The 23140-nt window shown below is 43.6% G+C and overlaps 2 protein-coding genes across 2 annotated transcripts in view; one reads left to right on the top strand and one right to left on the bottom strand.

Moving 5' to 3' along the window:
- The window catches only part of TECTB (tectorin beta), a 35596-nt gene extending 23145 nt beyond the window's left edge, over positions 1-12451 (top strand). Inside the window, exons 8-12 of the mRNA XM_084635227.1 lie at positions 56-218; positions 1832-1901; positions 2995-3027; positions 3494-3615; positions 12390-12451. Of these exons, the coding sequence (XP_084491353.1) occupies positions 56-218; positions 1832-1901; positions 2995-3027; positions 3494-3546 (319 nt within the window). The 3' untranslated portion in view covers positions 3547-3615; positions 12390-12451. The remainder of the gene's footprint in view (positions 1-55; positions 219-1831; positions 1902-2994; positions 3028-3493; positions 3616-12389) is intronic.
- LOC311523264 (guanylate cyclase 2G-like) overlaps positions 5096-23140 on the bottom strand; it is a gene marked incomplete at its 5' end in the record, with an annotated part of 48074 nt that continues 30029 nt past the window's right edge. Inside the window, 10 exons of the mRNA XM_084633034.1 lie at positions 5096-7534; positions 10805-10912; positions 12360-12451; positions 13409-13507; positions 15387-15561; positions 15920-16112; positions 16993-17133; positions 18367-18544; positions 19884-20039; positions 22366-22534. Of these exons, the coding sequence (XP_084489160.1) occupies positions 10829-10912; positions 12360-12451; positions 13409-13507; positions 15387-15561; positions 15920-16112; positions 16993-17133; positions 18367-18544; positions 19884-20039; positions 22366-22534 (1287 nt within the window). The 3' untranslated portion in view covers positions 5096-7534; positions 10805-10828. The remainder of the gene's footprint in view (positions 7535-10804; positions 10913-12359; positions 12452-13408; positions 13508-15386; positions 15562-15919; positions 16113-16992; positions 17134-18366; positions 18545-19883; positions 20040-22365; positions 22535-23140) is intronic.

Genomic DNA, 23140 nt, shown 5'->3' with positions numbered 1-23140 from the left:
CGTTAGACCTTGCAGCTGTGTCTGTTCTCATGACACTTTTCAATGTGCAATTTAGGTGCGCAACGGACAACTCTATCTTAGTGCACGAAAATGGGAAAAACAGCCGGGCCACCTTCCAGTTCAATGCTTTCCGGTTCCAAAACATCCCCAAACTGTCCAAAGTCTGGCTGCACTGTGAGACACATGTCTGTGACAGTGAAAAGTTTTCCTGCCCTGTGGTAAGTCCTTCCGCTAAGGCTAAAAGATGGGCCCAAGCTACAAAATTCAGACTCACGGTCAACAGCCCCCAGTCAAGTGTTTGGAATCTGGGGGTCTGGTCTGTTTCTTTGCTCTCAAGAGAAGTTTCTTCATTGTGTAGTTATGTTCTGTCCACTAGAGGGAGCCAAAGCAATGCACTTGTAAGAGGAGTCAGCACATACTGTCCCTATATTGAGTAGGCTGATGTCTGCATTTCAAGTTTGATTAAATGGTTTGGGGCAAATTCAGTTTTGTTTTGTTTTTTAAATGGAAAAAGTTCAGTGAAAGATTTGTATAGAATTTTTTTCAGTATTTTTCACCAGCAATAGAGCTGAGTGAAAATAATTATCCCAGTTTTGAAAGAAACGGTAAAAGAAAATAAAAATCACAAGTGTTTTTCCAAAAATGTTCACTGTTTTTTCCACCCCGCTCTATGAAACTTTTGTCCCCCTGACCCATGACATGCAACTAAGGCCAGGAAACAGTCTCCTACCAGTCCTCCTGGGTGTCCCAGTTATCATCACATGGAGCCAGGAGTGAACAAAATCGTTTATGAAAATAAAGCAAACAAAGCCCCCTGAATCCCTGGGCCTGGAATGGAACCTGACAGAGAGCCACGCTGGTGGTTGCAGTACTTCCAAGTATTCCCATTATCACGCAAAAAGAAAAGGAGGACTTGTGGCACCTTAGAGACTAACCAATTTATTTGAGCATGGTTCAGCTGCCACAAATCTTCTGCAGCCAGCCTGAGGGTATAGGATGGGGATTGTCTCATTGGCATGCACAAAGAGCTCCAGGAGTCTAACAACTAGTGGAGCCCATTCCGACCAGGAAGGCCCACAGCCTGTCTGCTGCAGATAAGCTTGAACCAAGGTGGTGGCTCTGGGGTTACAAGCAATGTATTTTTCTGGAAACCAAAGTTACCATGTGCAGCTTGTGTAAAAATAAACAAGTTATGTGATCTGGAAGGGCCAAGGAACAGGCAAGATCACTCAGGCTGTAGTGCACTGGTTCCAAGACCAATAGTGACAGAAGGCATTATGCTACGTATCTGGCAGTCTATGAGGAATGAATTTGGTGGTTTCAGGCCACTCCCCAGTGGACAGGAATCTCAGCTGGCAATAACCATAGCAGTATCCTCAGTGACCACCTTGCAGAGCGGCCAAGTATTGAACACATGGGGATCAACCCTGCTTTCCCCTCTAGAGGGGGTTTCTCCAAGCTATTGTAGAGAGGGCAGGTTGGCCAAGTCTGTGGTTCAATACAAGACATGGGTTTTGATGGCAGCTGTCATTTCAGCACCTTAAAGTAGCAGCAAATTAATTTGAAGGTCATTTTTTAAGGACTGCTGCCTATAGCCCATTTGAATCCACTCTGGGATTCTCAGAAAATATGTAACAGGGATAGTCTTTGAAGCATGAGAGCTGGTCCTGCTCTACCCCTCCCAGGAGGGGTGCAAGGAGCTAGTAATTGGAGTCTATCAGGTTTCATTTTAAAATGCAAAATACAGGGACTGACCAAGATTTCATTTTCTAACAAAGGAAAACTTCAGGGTTTCTTTTTTTAAATAAATGACTCTGTCTGTTCTTTTGAGCCATGTGAAAAACGAAAACGACGCACCGAACAAACCGGAGGCGTTCTAGCAGCGGAATTTGCAGTACACAGTAAGTGTGAATGTTTTCTATTTGGAAAAGAATTTCTCTCTCTTACGAAGTGTCACATATGGGAACAGTCAGTCATTCTCCGAGCAGGGATGACAGTAAGAGGGAGAGGTACTGCTTCCATATACATTTATCCCTAGTCAGAGAATGGAGAAGATTAGCAGCAATTAAATAACGATCTTTAGACTTTGGTGGTTACTTGGAAGGGTTGAATTTTGCTACAACTGCTGTAGAAGGACCAGTTCCAAAGTCCCTCCATAGATAAAGCGACCGTTTAGTTCAACTACTATAATCCTGGAATACCCATGCAGCCTGGGTTAAGGGGCTCCAGGCAGGGATGTTGCACTGTGTGTGGAGGGGAGGGTTGGGGGGGGGGGGGAATCTCCCCTAAGTCTTCTGTATGCCAGTGAATCTGTGCTTCAGGTGTTTCTATGGATAAGGCTCTTTGGCTGGTGGATCTGCACAACTGTGGATCCACTTGCCGCTCCATCCAGTGATATCCCAACACACACACACACACACACACACACACACACACACACACACAGAGAAATGTAGCTCAAACCCATCATGTCCACCTATACCTACTTCTCCCTAGAGGAGGGCCCAGAAGTTAGCACTCTTAGGACTGTAGGATCCAGCCCTCACGTGCAAGTCTTTTCGTGTGGATTCTTTGAACACTATGGGCCTAATTCTCATTTACACTAGGGACCCTTTACACCACGGTGACAATTAAATCAACACCAACTTTACAGCCCCTTTATGCTACCTGAGCAGTATAAAGAAGCCTTTAGTGTAAATGAGAATTCTCCTCTCACTTACCCTGGTGTAACTTCACTGACTTCAGTGCTCTTGTTCCTATATGCACACTTACATCAATGTAAGCAAAAGGAGAATTAGGCACTGGAGATGGAAGGAGGATTAGTCCTGTTCAGCTTGAAATTCACAGAGATGTTAAAGCCGTGAGAGAAAATGCTTATCAAAATGTGACATATATAGCTGCATGTTATCTGTTCTGTTCCCCCAATCATACTGCTGGATTTTGCCTTCCTTTAAACAATGCCATCCAATTGTTCTCTTTTCTAATATTATACAGATGGAGGTTTATCCGGTTACTACAACTTCTCAGGTAAAGAGCAAAATAAGACACCAAAAATGCCCATCCCAGAAAGCAACTGTCCATATCGATCCCATATGCTTTTTTAAAAACTTGTAAATCTACTCAGAACAAATGGAGTTCCTACAGAAGAAAGAATTTTCAATATCGATTTTTATTTTGCAACATTTATGTGGTTTGTTTCCTTTTTTGGTACTTAGGGTACCTTGGACAGTGAAACTAGACCTGTCAATTGCACTTTCTTCTAGTGTCAGTTTCACTCTTATTTTCATGCTTAGAAAAAATGCCATGAAAACATTTCTATTCTTGTTCGGATTTGTAAAACACATTTCAAAAGCCTAACACACGGACCGAGTCACTTTAGGGAGCTCAGATGCCAACGTGATGGGCACAGGATCAGAACCTAAACAGAATTTAATTTAAGACGTTTGAAGATTTCAGCTGAGAACTTACCTTGCTCTCTGTGATTTCCTTGCAGCTATTCTCAGTCATCTAATCTTCCTGCTTGGAATCTGTGCTGTTTTACTGTGAGACACAACCCAGCTGCAGTTCTCAAATCATTCCCCTGCTCCCCCGCCAGCCCAAACACACTTTGTAACGGTACTTTACTACTTAAAACAGTGTTTATTTTACTAACGGGGGGTGGAGGGGGAACTGTATTGTTTTACAGGAAAAATAAATAAAACATGGCTTGATTTTTGTTTCTATAATAATGGGAAATAATGACACTGATCTTTCTTTTCCCAGCCTCTGCAGTTATTTTACAAAAGCGAACAGCAAGGGCTTACATGTGCTGTTCACTTCTCCCCTTTGAACGTGTGTGGTGTGAAACAGGGCTTGTTTCTAGTATGTAAGAAACACAGGGACATGTGAACTCAGCACTTCCCAAAGCTGAGCCCCCTTCAGAAACAAACGAACAAACAAAAAGCCCACCAGTTGTAGCCCCCTTCCACTGGGTCTTGCTAAAGACTTCCCCAGCTCAGTTAAGGACTCGATCCTGCAAGGTGCTGAGCAGTCAGCCATGATCCAGTGAAGCACTTTAAGCACAAGAGCTGTCCCATTGAAGTCATGAAGTTATTCATGTGCATAAGTCTCAGGATCAGGCCCAAATGCTCAGCACCATACAGGACTGAGCTCTCACACATCTCGTGCACCTCACCTCCTCTCCCTGCCCCTGTGTGTCCAGCAGGGGTCTGAGCACCACACAATGGGAAATGTTGCATTAACTTTTACCTAGACCTATGTTAGCCATAAAAACTGACTCGGTGGAGAAGCAGATCAATATAATCTAGCATGGCTCCATACGAACAGACACCACTGTTGTCAGCAAGGGTCACATGCGTGATCAGCAGCACAAAAGGCACAAATCCTCACCCCTTGAATGAGAGAAGTATTTAAAGTGCAAGCTTCTTGGGGCAGGGACTCTCTCTCACTATGGACAGACAGTCGGAAGGTGTGACGGCAGCACGTGTAGGCATACCCAAGTTAGATGTGATCAAGATAGCTCACTAGAAATATCAGTGGAGGGGCAGCATGGGGCCAGCCACTCCTACATATGGAGGGTTCCAGGCAGACTTATAACTGGGGGGCTATACTGCTATGTTGCTTTTTTTGAGCGAGCTAGCGCAAGCAAATCTAACTCCGGTTCGTTCAACTCCTGCTGTAAAAGTGCCTCATGACTACAGTGTTCAAACAGCATCTCGTACAATGGGGCCCTGATCTCCGTTGGGGCCCCAAGATACTATCACAATACAAATTATAATAGTAACAACAATTCTGAGCTGTCAGTAGGTGGATGGTAATTATCACCTCTGGGGATTCCCACTAGTGGGAGACATGACCATTTCCCAGGAGCGAGATGTGTTGAGCTGTAGAATGGTGTCTTATGGGAAGTGATGGAAGGTCCATTGGTTGACACATTTGAAACCAGATTGGACAAAACACTTGAAAATGTCCAGAAAGGAACATTCTTCCAGTGAGCAAGGAGCTGGATGGAGGATCTAACAGGTCTTTCCATCAAACTTTTATGTATTTATGATAAAAGAGACTAAAATGAATACACTAGGTATAATCAGTTTTTATTTGCCCCCATTAATCCCAGTGCCGGCACTACACATATCTATACATACAGTACAGTACAGAACATAGAACATGACTAAAACAAGAACATAGACAATACCAGACTGGATCAGATCTGAGATCCACCTAGTCCAGTATCCTGTCTCCAACAGTGGCTAGGACCAGATGCTTCACACAAAAGTGCAAAAAGCCTTGTGGCAGAGAGATGGGGTAATCTGCCTCACATGCCAGTTTTATCCTAATCCCGAATCAAGTTTGGTTTAAAGCCCAAGGCATCTGGTTCTATCTCCTTTCCAATGCACTTTGCATTAACTATCCTACCTCTGTCTGTTCTTTGTTAGCTAAGTAACCATGCTGCCCCTCTTTGAACCCTGCTAAATTCCTCTAATAGCTGCATTCTTTTCAAGCTACCATTTTAATGTGCTTGCCTTTTTTCCATTTCATTTATTGGGATCATTGCTACTGATGCTATAATATTCTGTTATGGTTCCTCCATTCTTCCTTCCCACTCCCTCCCAGCTGCACCCGTTTGATACATCTTGTCTGACTCTTTGGGGCAGGGGCAGTCATGAACTATGTAATCATACACAGCACCACCACAGTGAGGCCCCATGCCCTGGTTGAGGCCTCTAGGTGCTACCAGAATTATAGAATTAATAACAATAGTTGTTAATAATTCATTTGACGTTGCACATATAGTACTTAACCACTGTAAAAAAACTAACATACCATTTCTGTGTTAACCTATTACATAAACTATGGCAGCACATGAAAGTCAACACCGCTAAAGCTAATGCCGGGGGGAAACCCTGAAATAATTCCAGTAAAATACCTTTCAAACTTATTGTCCTCCTTTTTCCTTGCTAGAGTATTCAGAGATGATGCTGTATGTCTACAATTCTCAAATTCTGTATAGGTTCTCTCTCACTCTGGGCACTATTTGCGTAAATAGGTGTAAGGCATCTAATATAGGTAGTTTAATTTATAAGTAGCTTAAAGCAAGGATTCCTATTAGCTAAAATAAGTGACAAGCAGAATCCACTATGACGACCGCTGAGATAATAGTATCAGATCCGACTGTATTTAGCCTTTTGAGCCTAGAGTGCACAGTCTCCAGCCAAATTGTTCTAGCTAGGTTGGGTTTACATTAGGTGGATGGCTTTCCTCACTTAGGCCTGTTCCTATCAGTAAAACTGCCCACGAGAAGACATGTCAATGAGATTTTACTGCTTTGAGATATTTCCTAGACCCCAGCAGATCCTGTTGAACGTTTCAGAGATTCACAGAGCATCTTGACTCCACAAAAGTTTCACGTGGCTTTTTTCATTCTTTATTTGCTCACCTCCCCTAACATTAGCAACTCCTCCCAGCTGCTTTCTTGCCTAAAGCTTTCCGCCTGTCCATGCCAGAAGGGATTAACATGCTCATGTCATGAAATGTGAAGGTTAGACAGTATTGGCTCTGGGTCTACCCTGCACCTTCACCAAAGGCAGGTTCTTATGTCCATGTTGGTTATCTATTCCTGTATCAGATTGTCTGGTTCCACAACTCTTGCGTAGGAAGCCTGAACTGAGCTCCCTTGATAGGTTCATTAGCGCTGCTACTGATGATACAGCAGCTGTTATTTTGCACCACGGTGAGTCTCGCACCCATGTGTTCCCAGGAGCTGAGTGTGTCACAGAATTCCCATAGTCCCTGCCCGTTGTGGAACCAAGCGTCTAAGTGCCAAACCTCCCAGCTGATATTACACCGCTCCTGATTTAGCCCATGCAACTAGCTGCATGTGGTCATAACACAAGCTACGAAGTTTGGATCCTGATCCAAATGTGGATCGGTTGTTCCCCAAAGTTCAGAAGTGATTTGGGTTTGGGCTTGTGACTGGGTATACAACTCCTTAGGGGGTTTCAGCCAAATCAGTCCCCATCCCAAAGGGGGCAACTCAACCAGTCTGGAGCAGCACGTACAGGCTGCAGTGGTGACCCAGCTGCTATTCCCAGGGAATCCAGGAGCGTTCTGACCTACAAGGGAAAGACCTGAAACATTATTTAATGGGGCCTGTAATGCAGAGAAGGGAAACTGCACTTAACCTTCATTTTGCTCATCTCCATATTGTTCATGGTTGTTAATTTCCAACTTATTGCTATTTACATTGCTAGTATCTGAGGGTTCATTCTGGAATGTGGCTGGTTGCAAGAGATTTTAGCCCATTTTGTTCACAACAATCTATTTAGCTTCTACAAGAGATCACCTTCCAAGACAGGAGAAGACGGGGGTCTGCTGTGGTTGGTGGGGAAGAAAGATATTTGTCTAGTTCTGAAGATTTCCGCATTCATCAGTGCAGTGTTTGAACGATGATATTAGTCTTCCATTCATTCCATGTGGCAGTCAAATGGCCTCAGTTTGTATTGTGTTCAATAGTCCCAGCAACGAGATCCTCCTACTGCAACAAGAAGGTGATGGTGATCCAAAGTGTCAAGAACCTCAGGGAGAAGTGGCACAATATGATTCAATTTTCAATGCAGAGGAGATGAGGACTTCCTTTATATGGGTGACTGTAACAGGGTCAGGCCTGATCCAGCATGGGACCCTGCTGCTGACTCAGTTTCCCCTTCTTGAGTTTCTCAAAAACTGTGCCCAGCGAGTCTAATACTACCCCTTCTTGGGGTCTGGGTTTATTAAGACATCATCACAATTATAAAAAAGCAACAAGTATAGTAGCAGCTAAAACAAGTCTTTCTCCTGTCTCCCCACTCCAGTTTCTTAAGCCTCTCGCTGGGCTTCTTTCCAAAAACCCAGCTTCTCCTGCCTCGTGTTTCCTCAAGCCTCTTCCTTTTACAGCTGTTACATCTCTTAAGGTTTCTGCTCCTGCTGCTAACTGCAGGTTGCTCCAGCCAGGCCTTTTCCCTTCAGTGATGAGGGAAGCCCTTTTCCTTGGTATCTCCCCCTAGATCCCTGCAGGCCTCTCTCCCCAGATTCCTTTATATCAGAGGTTCGGACCTCAGCTCTCTCTCTCTCAGCTCCCCGCATCCCTTTGAGCAGGGCACCTCTGCCAGGTCCCCTCTGGGTTTGTCTGGAGAGCCCTCTCCCAGGTCTGTCTTTGCTCCTGGCCTCCCTTTCTCTGAGGGAGCAGGCTCTCTCTTATCAGAAGCCCTGCCAACGGGCTACCATCACATGATGCCTGGTCACCAGACCCAACCATTGGCTGAAGCCCAAACTCATCACCAGGGTCCTGAGGACAAGGCACAGGTGGGGCTGGGTCCAAATCCCTCAAAGGGCCAGCCCATCTTGTGACAGTGACTTTCTTTCAGAAGGATCCCAAAATGTTTTACAAATGGATTCAAAACCTGTAGCCCCAATTCTGCAGTCTGGGTGTGGGAGTTTTGTTCATTGAAGTTAAGAAAGGTTTGGCCACATGAGCACTTCAGGACTGGGCTCTTAACACATTATAAGAATTATTTCACCTCAGTGCGTTCTTGGTTTGAATGTGGCATATCAGTGCATAGCCACCTAGCCTAGGAATTTAAGCTGGTCCTAATTCTTCATTCCCTGAGCTGTACTCAGCTATCATGGAGATTAACAGCTGCAATGGCTCCCCCATTTCAGGGCTGCCTGTACGTGGTATAATGGGCCTACACCAGAAGAGGATTGGGTGTAGCAGAGCTCTTCCCTGCCCCATCTCACCCACATTCTCTCATTCCCCTTACTCTGGGTAGGAGGGGGACGCTGGCGTACACCAGTAGAGAATTCTCCTGAACAGGGCGGATTCTCCACTGGCACTCTCTAGTTTTACGGTCACTTGCAGCCATCGGCGCAACACAAAAGGGCCTTTGCAGACCAGAAAATCTGGCCCTTTGGGTTTTACATCTCAACCAAAAGGCAAAAATATCTTGAGAAGAAAAATGCCAGTCTCCAAATTCTTGATGTGCCACAGCACAGCGGTGCAAATGTTTCCTGATCTTTTTGCTTCCTAATTATATAAAGCTTTCAAAATGCATAACATGCTTTCTGTTTCCAGGATGTTTTTGGTGGGCTATGCATATTAATGCATCATCAGCTTACAAATGGTGAAAATGTTTCTCTCCCTTCTTAAAGACTACGCTGCATAGGATTGCAACACACTCTCTGTCTTGTCTTCTAATCAACTAGTAAAGGAACATAAATAGGAAGATACAAAACTTCATCTGCTTTGAAAGGGCATCTCCTGTGGGTAGAGATAGGATTTGCCAAGGTTTTAATGCAACAAGCCAAATAGTCCTCATATTGGGAAAGACTGTAGACCAAATGAATTGCTCATATAGAATCACAGAATCATAGAATATCAGGGTTGGAAGGGACCTCAGGAGGTCATCTAGTCCAACCCCCTGCTCAAAAGCAGGACCAATCCCCAATTAAATCATCCCAGCCAGGGCTTTGTCAAGCCTGACCTTAAAAACTTCTAAGGAAGGAGATTCCACCACCTCCCTAGACAACGCATTCCAGTGTTTCACCACCCTCCTAGTGAAAAAGTTTTTCCTAATATCTAACCTAAACCTCCCCCACTGCAACTTGAGACCATTACTCCTTGTCCTGTCCTGTACTATAGATCTTACTTATGTCATCTGTTTATGACAGAATTGAATTTTACCCAGTGAATATGCTATAACGTGGTGCAAAGACTAGTTTAATTCCCTCTATTTCTTATGTACCAAAGGTCATATCCTACCATTGCTTTTAAAGGAGAACATCCCATTGGCATGAATGGAGAGTTCTTCATGTGCACCTGTGACAACTGCCATTTTGGTCATGACCAGGGATTGAGCCAGGGAGCTCCAAAACCTTTACATCTTGAGTTTAAGTACTGTCTTATAATTGGGAGCTTTAAGAGACTCAGATGCTATGTGGATTGGCCATGTGGCGGTGGGCTGCGTAACACACACTAAACAGTTGGTTACACTTCTATGCCAGCATAGATCCCAAGTGGATTGAGTTTCAATTGAGTCTAGGAGTTAATGGGCAAGGAATAACCTGCTGTTTTCAGATTTAACAACCAAAACAGTGTGGCTTGAAAATGTTATTGTAAGTGATAATCCCATCTCATAGCCCAGGAATTGTTATTCACAATCCTCATGAACCACAATGCCATTATCCCGCCAGGCCTCTGTTGAACTCAGACTGTCATGCCGGAACTAGAGTATTTGGATAACACACAATAGGTTCAGATCCTGAGGTGATGCAGAACAGCATAATTCCACTGCAGTCAATGGTGCAACACTGATTTAAACCACCCGAGGAGTCAGGTTAATCACTCCAAAATCTCGTATATTTCAATAAGGATACTTCTGCACTGCATGTCTCCCGAAGCAGACAGACAAACACTTGCTTTGCTCAAGGCAGCATGCTAAAACTAGCAGTGTGGACAGCGTAGCACGGGCTAGCCACCCGAGTACGGACCTAGGGGTTCAGGTGGGCTTGTACTCTGGTGTCTAGCCCGGGATGTGCTGGTATTCTTAGCTTGCTAGCTCAAGCAGAACTAGTGCATGCCCGTCTATCTGGACGGGGAGGCATGCTCCCAACTGCAGCACAAACATACCTCCTAAGAGGCAAAGCCACAGCTAGTAGCTTCAGTAGACCCACATGTTAGATCACTCCTCCAGTCCTTGAACTGTATAACTGCAATTATCAGCATATGGATTTAACACCCTTCCCTACAGAAATCTAATCACTTTCTTACCTGCAATGTTTCCTTTAAACAGCCTCACAAATTGTCACTGAACTCTGGGAGAGACAAGTCAAAGCCAGCTTTTCCTTTTAACCAAAACGTTCTTTGCTCTCCTTTGCCCTGACAACAGAAAGAAGTGAAAGTGGAGTTGTACAAAGGAATCGGGGGGGGGGGGGAGAAGAAATGCATTGCTTGAAAGTAGAGCTGGCCCAAACTAGAAATGTCTGGATTGTGGGATAATTTGGTATTTCAGAATTTAGTTTTGTTCCAAATTTTTCAGTTTCCCCCAAACTGGAAATCTTGGGGAAAAAATTGTTTTAGAAACATCGACACGTAGCATTTTCAAAATGAAATAGGCTCCCTGGAACCATGGCCACCCCTAGGTGTTCTGTCACCCAGGACGGAAAATATTTTTGGTGTTCCCCATACTTAAAAGGTGCAATAAAAAAAACAAAAACAAAAAACAAAACAAAAAAAATCAAACCAACTCCCTCCCTGCCTCCAGGGATTTGGCACCCCCAAGTACAATGATCCAGTGCCCCTCAATATCGGTGCTCAGGGCAGATGTCCTGACTTCCCACCTCTAAGACCAGCCCTGCCTGAAACCATGACTGCTACTGACTGAAATTCCTACTGTGCTCATGAAATTGACACGAATGTCAATTTCAGTCAGCACCTGCCTGGACTGCTCTGGGGCAGGAGACCCCAGGCCTTCCAGATTCCCTGACCAGCTGGGTCGTAAGGTAGCCCACTTGGAAGCCCAGGGTCCCTGGCCCCAAGGCAGTCTGCATAGCAGAACTGACCCAGAGCCATAGACGCTGGAACTCAAACCATTTTTCTCAAATATTTCAGGTTTGAGAAATGGGTATTTTCCAATGAAACTGTTCCATCAGAAAACTTCTGGCAAGCTCTAACTGTAAGGTCTTTGGAGCAGGAAGCAACTCTTGATTATACTTTGGCACAGTGGCTAGCATGATGAGGCCACGGTCCCTTATTGGGGCCTCAAGGCACTCCAGCAACATAAGCAATAAAGAATAATAATATCAACATAGAGCATGACAAGGTAAAAACCATGCACAGGATCCAAGGATGTCAGATGCTGAAAGGGCTGTGGAAGCACAAAGACTTCACAGCATTGAGTCCTGTTTTTCTGGAATGCTTAATTCTAGTTTGCAAAGCACTGTCCTATGTTAGGCAGACGGTTATCATATACAAAATGATGGAAGTGTCTGATTTCAGTCACACCATAGTACTGAACACTTAGGGTGACCAGATGTTCTGATTTTATAGGGACAGTCCTGATTTTGGGGTCTTTTTCTTATATAGGCTCCTATGAGCCCCCATCCCCGTCCCAATTTTTCACATTTGCTGTCTGGTTACCCTATGAACACCTCTACATGTTTGTTGTTTTGTTTTTACACTGATGCATTAACATTAGTTCATACCCAGGAAAGCATATGTTCTGCATACATTGTACGAGTTCGAAAATTCCTCCATATGCTGTCTAGGATATTAGACCTACCTACTTGGCATGATAGGCTCCCTTCTGCACTCTTAATGTTCATACCTTTACTGTTATGGTCCCTCTTTCTTGTAGGTCATACCCACCGATGGATTGCAAGGCATTAGCAGTGGTTGCGGAGACATGGATTCGGAGAGCTACAGCAAAATAAATCTATTTACTTATTTTATAAATGTATATGACTGGCTGACTGGGGAGGATTAACCAGTTAAAGGGGCAGGATCAATCTGTTTAGAACTTAACGTTTATCTTCCTAAAGGTTGTGTTTCATTTTTGGCCCAAATCTTTCCTCCTGTTCAGAAGGGTTTGTAATTAAGATTCAGGCTTTAGTCTGACTCCATTTAAAATGAAGTCACGTGACAGAAACGGTCCCCAGGGCAAAAGCATGGTATTTATTATATAAACCTCAAACTTTCTCTTTTAATATTTGGTATCGTAACATCCATGGCTATCTAGGTCTTCACAGTTGTCACTACGCTGCACAATATGGTCATTCAGAGCTTCATGGCATCAGCAGAGAAATAAATGAGCAAGCAAAGACCTCTCCATGTAGCAGTATAGGGTCTATGATGCACAGCCATGTGTGTCTGAGGGCAGTAACACACACACAAAGCACCATGTTCATTTTACGTTCTTCAAAGATTGGACATCCCAGCTGGTTATGAAACGTGAAACATTGTCACTGTGGATAGCAACGGACAGAGCCATGAACTGGGACTCCAGAGACCTGGGTTCTATTCCTGGCTCTGGCACAGGCCAGTTGAGTGAGCTTGGGCAAGTCACTTCACCTCTCTGTCCCTCACTTTCCCCCACAGTAAAATAAGGATAATGATCCTGACCTCCTTTGTAAAGCGCTCTGAGATCTGCTGATGAAAAGCGCTTTGTCAGAACTAGTTGTTGTTATCTGACAACAATGATCTCAGATGTAAGAAACCCTCAGGGTTCATCAAACTGGATTATCAGAGCATTGCATGGCAAACGTTTGACACAAAAAAATGTCAATTAACAATGGGTTAAGTGTAACACTGCCTCTGTTTGTGGTTAAAAAAAATTCCATGCAGGATGACTGCAAACTCCTCGAAAATGGTACCTACGCAAACTGGTACTTTCCATTCTTGATGCCATATTAACAGTGTCTCCAAACAGGCAGTACCGTGGCATTGTGATTCCCACCACTCCTGCAACAACAGGTCCTAAAGTACAAAAAAGAAAGCACAAACCATGAAGCTATCAAGACAGAAGGTGTTATGCAAAGCAACTCTGCCCCACACTGGGGCTCCAAACTAGGCACTGGAGAAGGAGTTTAAATGAAGGAGTGTCATTGTCTCCAAGCATGGGCATGGGCAACTCCTAAATTCTAATCCCAGTTTTGATACCAACTTCCATTCTTGACTTGCGCAACTCATGACTTATTGTCTATGTTTCTGCGAACATGGCAATAATCCCTAGCTCGTCTGACTGTTGCTGTAAAAACTAATATGCATACAATTTCTAGCTCTGCCAGGGGCCCGCTGGGTGACCTTGGACTAATCACTTAATCTCGCTACGCATCTGCAAAATGGGGATAATAATACTGACCTCTTTTCTAAGGCTCTTTATGATCAATGGAGGGAAAAGAGCTAGGGATTATTAAAACAGCATAGAAATGCTTAGTTGTGTTATTAGAACTGAGACATGTATGAAGATCAAAACATTCAGACAATTATTTCTCAAAAGTTTGCAGTTGTCACTGAAACACCCTCAGAAAGGAACATAGATATTGTCATACTAGAGGAGATCCGTGGTCCATCTACAACAACATCCTGACTCCAACCGTACCAGATGCTTCAGAGAAAGTTTCAAAACGTTCTATAGCAGCAGGCAGTTGTGTAATAATCTGCCCATAAGGGAGATTTCTTCCTGACCTCTGTCAATTTGAGAACCTAGGCCTCCCACATCTCTGGTGACTGCCCTACACACACTGGGCTAAAAAGTTATAGGGGACGTGGCCTCCTCTTCCATTTTTGCAGATGAAACTTTTTCACACATTTGCGTCAAATTTTTGAATAAGTTTCATGTTGTCTGAAACTGCATTTTTCAGCAAATAAACTATTCATCCGAAAAATTTTGCCCAGCTGTAGAAATTAGATCACATTCACTCCAATGGCAGGTAACGTTATAGTTTTAGGCCAGTATTTGTGAGATGACCTTGGATACATGCATTATCTTTTCAGGAAGAGTCCGACCACTGAAATGCACGTCTAAATGATCTTGCTGGTATATGCTGCACTGAGCTTCTGTCAGCGTAGACGCCAAGCTGTGCCGGTATTACTTGGATAGGAAATGGAAAGCACCAGCTGAGAATGGAGGTGTCATTCCTTAGATGGGTACTAAAGCAGAAGCCCAACATGACTACAGTATAATCGTTGTACAGTGCTATGTAAACATTTTACATTTACACAGTGATTTACAAACACAGGAAAGAGCACTGTACGCACTTCTGAATGTCTGATATTAACGTTCTACACCTTTATAGAACCTTTCAACCAAGGATCTCCAAGCGCTTAAAAATAGAAACTAATTAATCTCCCCCGCACCCCGTGAGGATACTGAATGTTAATATTGCCAGCTTGCTGATGGGGAAACTGAGGGTACAGAGCAGTTCCGTAAGTAGCCACGGTCAGACAGCAAATCACGGCCGAGGTATAAAGAGAATCCAGAATTTCTAACTCCTTATCTCATGCGGTAACTGCTCAATATGTGCTACAGTGAATTAAGGATGAACCCCATACCCATACCCAAGATTAAACCTAACATTTGGCCACCAGTTCTCTAGTCTTTACTCAGGCAAAAATCCAAATTAAGGTGGGGAGGGGAATTTTGGCTGAATCGAGGGGAATTTTGGCTGAATTAGTACCGGAGAATAAGCCCCCTTAAAAAACACTCTCCAGTCTCATCTTAGCCTGATGCTTGACTCATCCTGAGGTGAATTACGAATTCATGCAAACATGTGAATTATCTACTTGTGGCTCAATTTGTATAGACCGAGAACAAATCTCAGTATCGGAAGCAGATGAGACTCATGCTACTTACCTGTGTTAATGCCAATCCGCAGCTTCAGCTTCTCATTGGGCATGTGCCCTATCTTGAAATGGATCATTGCACTAAGGAAGTGCAAAGACATTGTAGCAATTTCCTCAACGTGCTTCATTCCATTGGGGATGGGAAGGCCACTGGCAACCATGTAGGCATCTCCAATTGTTTCAACCTGTAGCAAGGAAAACAAAGCACTTAGGCAGCACGTTACGTGTCTGGGGCACAGGGCAAATAATAGCCAATATTAGAGACAGTGCAAACTAGTGAACTAAGCTTAAAACCGGGAGTTAAGATCTTCTACATTCTAGTCATGTTTCTGCCACTGACTGCACTCAACCATCAACAACTGGAACAGCAGCAAGTCAGTGATATTACTGGTTTTGGATGCAAGTGACTACAGAGAGGGGGCCTGACTCTGTGAGTGCTCTCTCTCCAGGAAACTTCCCTTGATTTTGATGGAAGTTCTGCAAACACACTGCTTGCAGCACTGGGCCCAGCAACTGTGCTGCCTGAGAAGCGGCATGTCTCACCTTGTATACGTCGTACGTTTTAATGATGTTATCGAACAGGCTGTACAGGTCATTCAGGAGATTAACCACATGCAGGGGGTTGCTGAGAGAACACAAACTGGTGAACCCAACAATATCTGAGAAGAAGATGGTCACGGAATCAAAACTCTCAGGCTCCACGGATTTCCCAGCAATGAGCTGCTCTCTGACGAAGCTGGGACAGGAGGAGAAAGCAATCATTTCCTTCATGTTTGTTTGCTTGCTCGCTCTCTCCCTCCACCTCAGAATAAATCCATTTGGCCTTAACGTCCTGCGTGTTTGGGAAATACACCAAATGGCCTATTTAAAGCACTTTGAAGGCTGCCTTAAAGATCCCCAAACCAGATTCAATCTGGATTTACACCAGCTTCCACTTTGGCAAAAGGTCCCCAAAATAAAGCATCTACTGGAGGGGAAGAGGGTGCAACAGAGAAAAGTGGCCACTTGCCAGAGAGGTGTGGGAGAGTGAAGGTCAGTGGAGCAAAAAGAAGTTGACGGCATTAAATGCATTTTAAAATGATGCTGCCTAGCATGGATTCAGGCTATACCTACAAAATATTTGTCAAGGATTAAGGAAGCTGGCGCGCTGAGACCACAACTTCTGTTGAACAGTTCAGTCTGATTGTTTCCTTCTGCTCCTCATGTTTGGTGTACCCAGCAGTAGTCCTTTGTCTTAGACTGTCAGCAATTTGGAGGAACAGTCTTTTTTTTTTATGTTTGTACAGCACCTAGCACAATGGGCTCCTGGTCCCTGACTGGAGCTTCTAGGCTCTATCACAATATAACGAATAATACTAATTAATTGCTTAATTACCATTCATTAGTTAGAACCCAAGGCTACAATGCACAAGTTTTTCAATAGAATGAGACCTTTTGTCCAAAGCTGTTGAGCATGTGATTGCCACATTCAGCTTCAGGAGACACTGTACTACCAGTGGTTCAGTGACTCCAGTACTTTGCAAAGCATTCCAAGACGCACTGAGTAGGAAAGGCTCTGTCTTGCACCAAATTCTATTGTCGACAAACTTATGAAAATACAAAAGCAGTTTGATTACCTGGGCAACATTGCTGACAAAAGTGTATCCGTCTTTTTCTTCTCTGCCACCAGCTGGGCTGTCCTTTCTTCCACCACATCCTCCAAGTGATTGGCATACTTTTCCAGTTTGTTTACCATGTTATCCAAGATGCTGATGTGGCTAATTGAATTGTTCAAACAAATATTGCTTTTAATTTACATAATAGCACTAAGTAATACAAAATATTGATGCTCTAGATGCTAGAGGGGATCTTTGATGGAAATGGATTCCACTTCCATTTCCATCAAAGATCCCCTCTAGCATCTAGAGTCCATGGGGCAGAAATGACTTCTGATACTTGGCTACTCCCCACTATGGGCCTTTCATCAGATCTCATCATTTAACTTGGATAAGAGCAATCCATGGAGACTAGACAACCTGCAGATAGTATTAGTACTGACCCAATGCCCCCGCATAGTCTTTGGGAGCACTGTGCTGCCAGAAGGGACAACCTCAAACCAAAGTCCCTTACAAGACTCAAAGTGGTAGCCTGGCATCCCGGCCACATTCTGCTGTGGACAATTACATACTGACTACTTAAAAATATGATCAATTTAAATATATTTTTGTCCGATTGGTTTTTTACATACTTATTACTGGTAACACTTAAGACACTGTAAGTGAAAAAGATTAGAGCATAAAATGCCTGTTTTTTTCAGTCTACTTTGGCAGTACTCTGCCTATCATTAGTTTCATGATTCCTCCTGTATAGCCCACAGTTTCCACCCTGTGGGTCTTTCACTCAAGAGAGGAAAGAAAAACATTTCACCATTAGGAAAAATGTCATTGCAAAAATGCAAACATTGACAGGGAGGAGCTACAGTACTTGGAAATAAATTTAAACTCTCTTCTAAAAACTGACTAGATTTCAAGTTAACTACATCCATTTAACCCCCCACCCCACCCCTCAACTGTGGTTTCAGGTGGACATTATTCATACCATCACAGAAATGTAGGACTGGAAGGGCTTTGAGAGATCATCTAGACCAGCCCTTTGTGATGAGAAATGACCAAGTAATCTAAACCGTCCCTGACAGGTGTTTGTCCAACTTCCTGTGACAGGATTCCAAAGCCTCTCTTGGAAGCCTATGCCAGATCTTTATTATCCTTATAGTCAGAAAGGTGAGATATTGGGAAAATCTAACTCTTTATCTTCCTGTTCTAAACTATCCTGCAGTGGTGCTGTGGGCTGTTAAACAGCTGCTACATCCTATCTCTGATGCAGCTGCATTTCAGCAGTGTGTGAGTAATCCATACATAATGGATGCCATCTATAAAACACTTTGGGAGCATGCTGGATGAAAAGCACAATGTATATCTGGTATCATTCTCAGACAGGTAAGAGAGACTCACCCTTCGGGGGTTGCATCTCTTAACTCTCTCTTCACAGAGGAGAACATTGGCCTTCTCCCTGGATCTTCATCCCAACAAGTTCTAAGCATTGCAATGATCCTTTCATTGCATTTCTCTGTTGACAGGGATGGCCGCAGTGGGACAGGCACAGTTGGGTCCCTGAGATGGTTTATTATCTCTGTATTTAGCAAATGTGATCAATCAGGATTTGAGTCTATTCATTATTTTAATATCCCTAACTTTGGAGCAAATTGTCCTAGTCCTTAATGCAGAAGTCAGAGGAGGAGGAAAAACAGCATGCATGGAGCTTCCTTTTCTCTTATGCACCTAACATAATGGTCAGAGCAAATCAGTCTTTCACCTGGACGAGCTTAGGGTCTGCTTCTTCTATGCAACCCATGCAGCTGGCCAGTTTCAAAGAAGGAAGCCTTTTGTACCATCCCCCAGGTGCAGTGTTCACATGCCCTGGAGCGCTGGGGGAAATTGTTCCTCCAAAGCTACAGGCTAAATCTGTCTCTATAGATGAATGCTTTCTCCACTCAGAGACAGGGATTTCAGAGTAACTAGGTACATGCCGTATTACTGCAGGCTGCTGAGTAGCTCCAGCATGTGAATGGTGTGGTGTTTTCATTGGTACTATGTTCAGCTGAGCAATTACTATACTTCACTTTGCTGTGATGCATTTAATTTGCACATAAAGTCAGATAAAAAGGAGCATAGAGCCCTATTATCTGAACAGAATAGACAGCGTGGAATTTATTCAGATCAATAGAAGGTCAAACAAGAGAGAGAGGTTTTCCTATGAGCAATGCACCTCAAGGAGATACTATCTGTGGACTATAGGAGTTTGTGGGAGAAGACAGCTGCTGCTGGATTTGAAGCAACACTAAACATAAAGCCACAGTTGTTGTTGTTTTTCTTATAAAGTGGGAAGCAATGAGAAATAGTGACAGGAAATCAGTACAGGGTTAGGAAACCAGCATGGAGCACTTGCTCGGATTAAGTTCTAAATTCTTATGATTTATTAGGTAAAATTGCAAAATCATTTAAAATATATAGGCAGTTAAGCCTGTGTGACTTTCCAAAGACCAAAGGTGTCTATCCTTAGCAAGCAGATAGTTAAGTGACACAATTATCTGCCTATACTCATTCATAATGTTCAATGTACAAAAAGTCTTTTGCTTCCAAAGGGTGCATCTACTCTGCAAATTAAAGGTGTGTTCCTAACTCAGAGCAGCTAACCCGCTCTGGCTAATCTGGGTTAAACTAACACAGAAGAGATGGCAGTGCAGGTTAAAGCCTGTACAGGAGTCTGGGGTTGAACTACCTGCTAACCTGAATTAGCTGTGTCTTCACTGCTATTTTAACCGCAGTTAGCTAACATGGGTCACAGCAAATCTGAATTTTAAAACACATTTTATTTGCAGTGAAGACATGCTACATTTAGGGTAACTCCAGGATACAAAAAGGTGCTCACAGAGGGAAGATCATCTGGAAATGTGAGGAACAAATTCTACCTTCTGCTTCCTTGTTCAGGTCTTGGAACGGACCATCCTCATTGTTATAAATCAGTTCCCTCATTATTATAGCAAAACTGTAGACATCCCCCTTTTGAGTCCCATGGAATGGAAATTCCCCCATCCTGAGCAGTTCTGGGGCTGTCCAATAGAGATCTACAAGGCAAAATAGGAAACAGCAAAGAAGCCTGTGCTCCAGCTGGGTCAAACTCATCATTGGCAAAGAAGAGGCTAGACAGCCTTTTAAAATCCTAATCACGCTATGGGATGGTTTGTGCTTTTATAGTGCCATCAAACTGAGGATTTCTCTGCTGCTTACAGGCACTCATTCATCCACACAACACCACTGCCTGGTAGCCAGCAGCAAGGGCACTCCTTCCTCCCCACCCCAGAAGTGGCAGTAAGATCCCCTTTGGGAGAATAGAGATAAAAAGCAGAGTGGCCTCCCAGCAGCTGGGAGGGGTAGGCCCACATGTGGAGTCGTCTGTCAGGGTCACAGTGTGCATAAATGAAGCAGACCTAGCTCCCTTGTGCTAGAACAGGGTCTCCCAGTTCAGCCAAGGAGGGGAGAGCAGCACCTGCAGCCATAAAGAGCCAGGCTGTCTGGAAGCAGGGGGGACAGGAGCAGCAGGAAGTTCCCTGGGAAAGGCTGCCAGAGCCCTCCAGGAGGCAAGGCAGTGGGAACACACTGGGAAGTGGGGGGCTCCAGGAAGAAAGCCAGGGGAGGTGGAGCTCTGTTAAAAGAGCACAGAAGGATCTTGCCACAGGCCCTGGAGCCCCACAGTCTGAGTAAGGCAAAGGTGGAAATCCCCTGGGAGCTGTAGCCCAGAGTGGGCTGAAGAACTATTTTGGGATTTGTTAGCCTACATCTGTGAAATAAAACTGTGCCTCGAAAGATATTAGATGGTGGTATTGGCATGACTCCTCACAGCTGTGGCCCTTGGAATAAGCACCCTATTCGGATGCATGGGGCTGTTAACACATCTCAGAGCGATTGTTTCAGCCACCTGGAGACTCTGGCAGACTTCACTACATCAGTTGCATTTGAGTCACATTTTCAAGCTTTTCTTTGCAACTATAAAGGCTAGAATTGGGTTGGGTTTTTTTTCTTTTCTTTTTTTATAAATAAAGGCAGCGATTTTCCTGTAATCAAATGATTCCAGAAGCTGGGGCTCTAGGCACAGGTCTAGAAGAACATAAGAACGGCCATACCGTGTCAGACCAAAGATTTGTATCCTGCCCAGTATCCTGTCTTCTGTCAGTGGCCAATGCCAGGTGCCCAGAGGGAATGAATAGAACAGGGCCTCATCAAGTGATCTATCCCCTGTCACCCATTCCCAGCTTCTGGCAAACAGAGGCTAGGGATACCATGCCCATCCATCCTGTCTAATAGCCATTGATGGACCTATCCTCCATGAATTTGTCTGGTTCTTTTGCGAACCCTGTTATAGTCTTGGGCTTCACAACATCCTCTGGCAAGGAGTTCCATAGGTTGACCATGCGTTGTGTGAAGAAATACTTCCTTTTGTTTGTTTTAAACCTGCTGCCTATTAATTATCCCTAGTTTTCATGTTATGAGGTGTAAAACAACACTTCCTTATTTACTTTCTCCACACCAGTTATGATTTTATAGACCTCAATCATATCCCACCTTAGTTGTCTTTTTTTCCAAGCTGAAGAGTCCCAATCTAATTAATCTCTCCTCATACAGAAGCTGTTCCATACCCCTAATAATTTTTGTTGCCCTTTTCTGAACCTCTTCCAATTCCAATATATCTTTTTCTTTTCTTTTTTTTTTTTTTTGAGATGGGGTGACCACATCTGCACACAGTATTCAAGATGTGGGCATACCATGGTTTTATATAGAGGCAATATGATATTTTCTGTCTTATCTATCCCTTTCTTAATGGTTCCCAACATTCTGTTAGCTTTTTTGACTGCCACTGCATATTGAGTGGATGTTTTCAGAGAACTATGCACAATGACTCCAAAATCTCTTTCTTGAATGGTAACAGATAATTTAGACCCCATCTTTTTATATGTATAGTTGGGATTATGTTTTCCAGTGTCCATTACTTTGCGTTTATCAACATTGACAAATGTCTGTAGCATTTATGCCTTAATTCATCCCCAGCTACAGACCAAGAATTATTCACCAAAATTATTCAACAAACATTTTCAAACAACAAATAAATTGGAGAAAATCATAAGCTGCTCAGAGACAATTATTGAGCAAAATAGAGACAAAAACTGATCATATGCATTATTTGCTGCTATTTCCTCATCCATATGCAGCATTACTGGAATAAAAAAAACCCTCTGTAATTTCCAAAAGCTGTGTTCCAATCACCAATATTCAAAGAGGTGTTGTAGATAAAATCCGTGTGAAGACCATTATGAAGAAAAGCATCCGCTAGAGGAATCCATGAATCGTTGTTTTGTTGCATCTCTCGTGCTTGTAATTCTTGTATAATCCTCTTACCTGCATAGTTGGTATTTTTCTCAGTAATTACTCTGTATTTCGTTCCATACTTAAACTCCCATAGCCCAAATCCACACAGTTTCACTTGCATGCGACTATCCACCAAACAGTTAGTAGGTTTCAGATTTCCATGGGAGTTCAATGGGCTTCTGTGAAGAAACAACATCCCCTACAAAAACAGGAACAGGGTGACTATAGAATGGTGGCTACAGAAGCACCAGGCAGAATAAAATACCACCAATGGAATGGCGGGATCTAGTTTTGGCTGTCAATGCAACAAACAGCAAGTGTAACCAGCTCTTGGCTCAGCTGGTTCTCATCAGAAACACCATCCCTAAATCTCATTGTATCTATGCAAGTCTTTTTTCCATTACATTGTCCAAGCTATCTGTAGCAATGGTCTGCTTTGGTCAAACCCATCCAGAAACCTACTAGTTATGCCCATACTTCGTCTGGAGAGCCACTTTCTCCTATCACTGCTGCTATTGTCCTCATTCCCTCCATTCACCTAGGGCATCTGGTCTTACGTTAGGCCCCAATCCTGGATATTATTTCCATATGGACAAATCCCTTTGCCCACATGGAATCTCTGACCTGTCTACCTAGAGAGCTTGGGTACTTAATATGGTCCCTGTGACAGACTGACAATATCATGCAATACCCTGGACAAACCTGATGGAATGAAGATAAACTTTCCTGAATTAAGTTAAACCTTATGGAGTTTTGTTTGATACTTTTGGGGTCCATTGTATTAAAAATGCAACGGTGTTACTGT

The sequence above is a fragment of the Lepidochelys olivacea genome, assembly GCF_965140295.1.
Source record: "Lepidochelys olivacea isolate rLepOli2 genome assembly, chromosome: 7".
In the NCBI taxonomy this organism is placed as follows: domain Eukaryota; kingdom Metazoa; phylum Chordata; order Testudines; family Cheloniidae; genus Lepidochelys; species Lepidochelys olivacea.
Note: the sequence above shows the minus strand (reverse complement) of the source record. Positions and strands in the feature narration are given on the sequence as shown.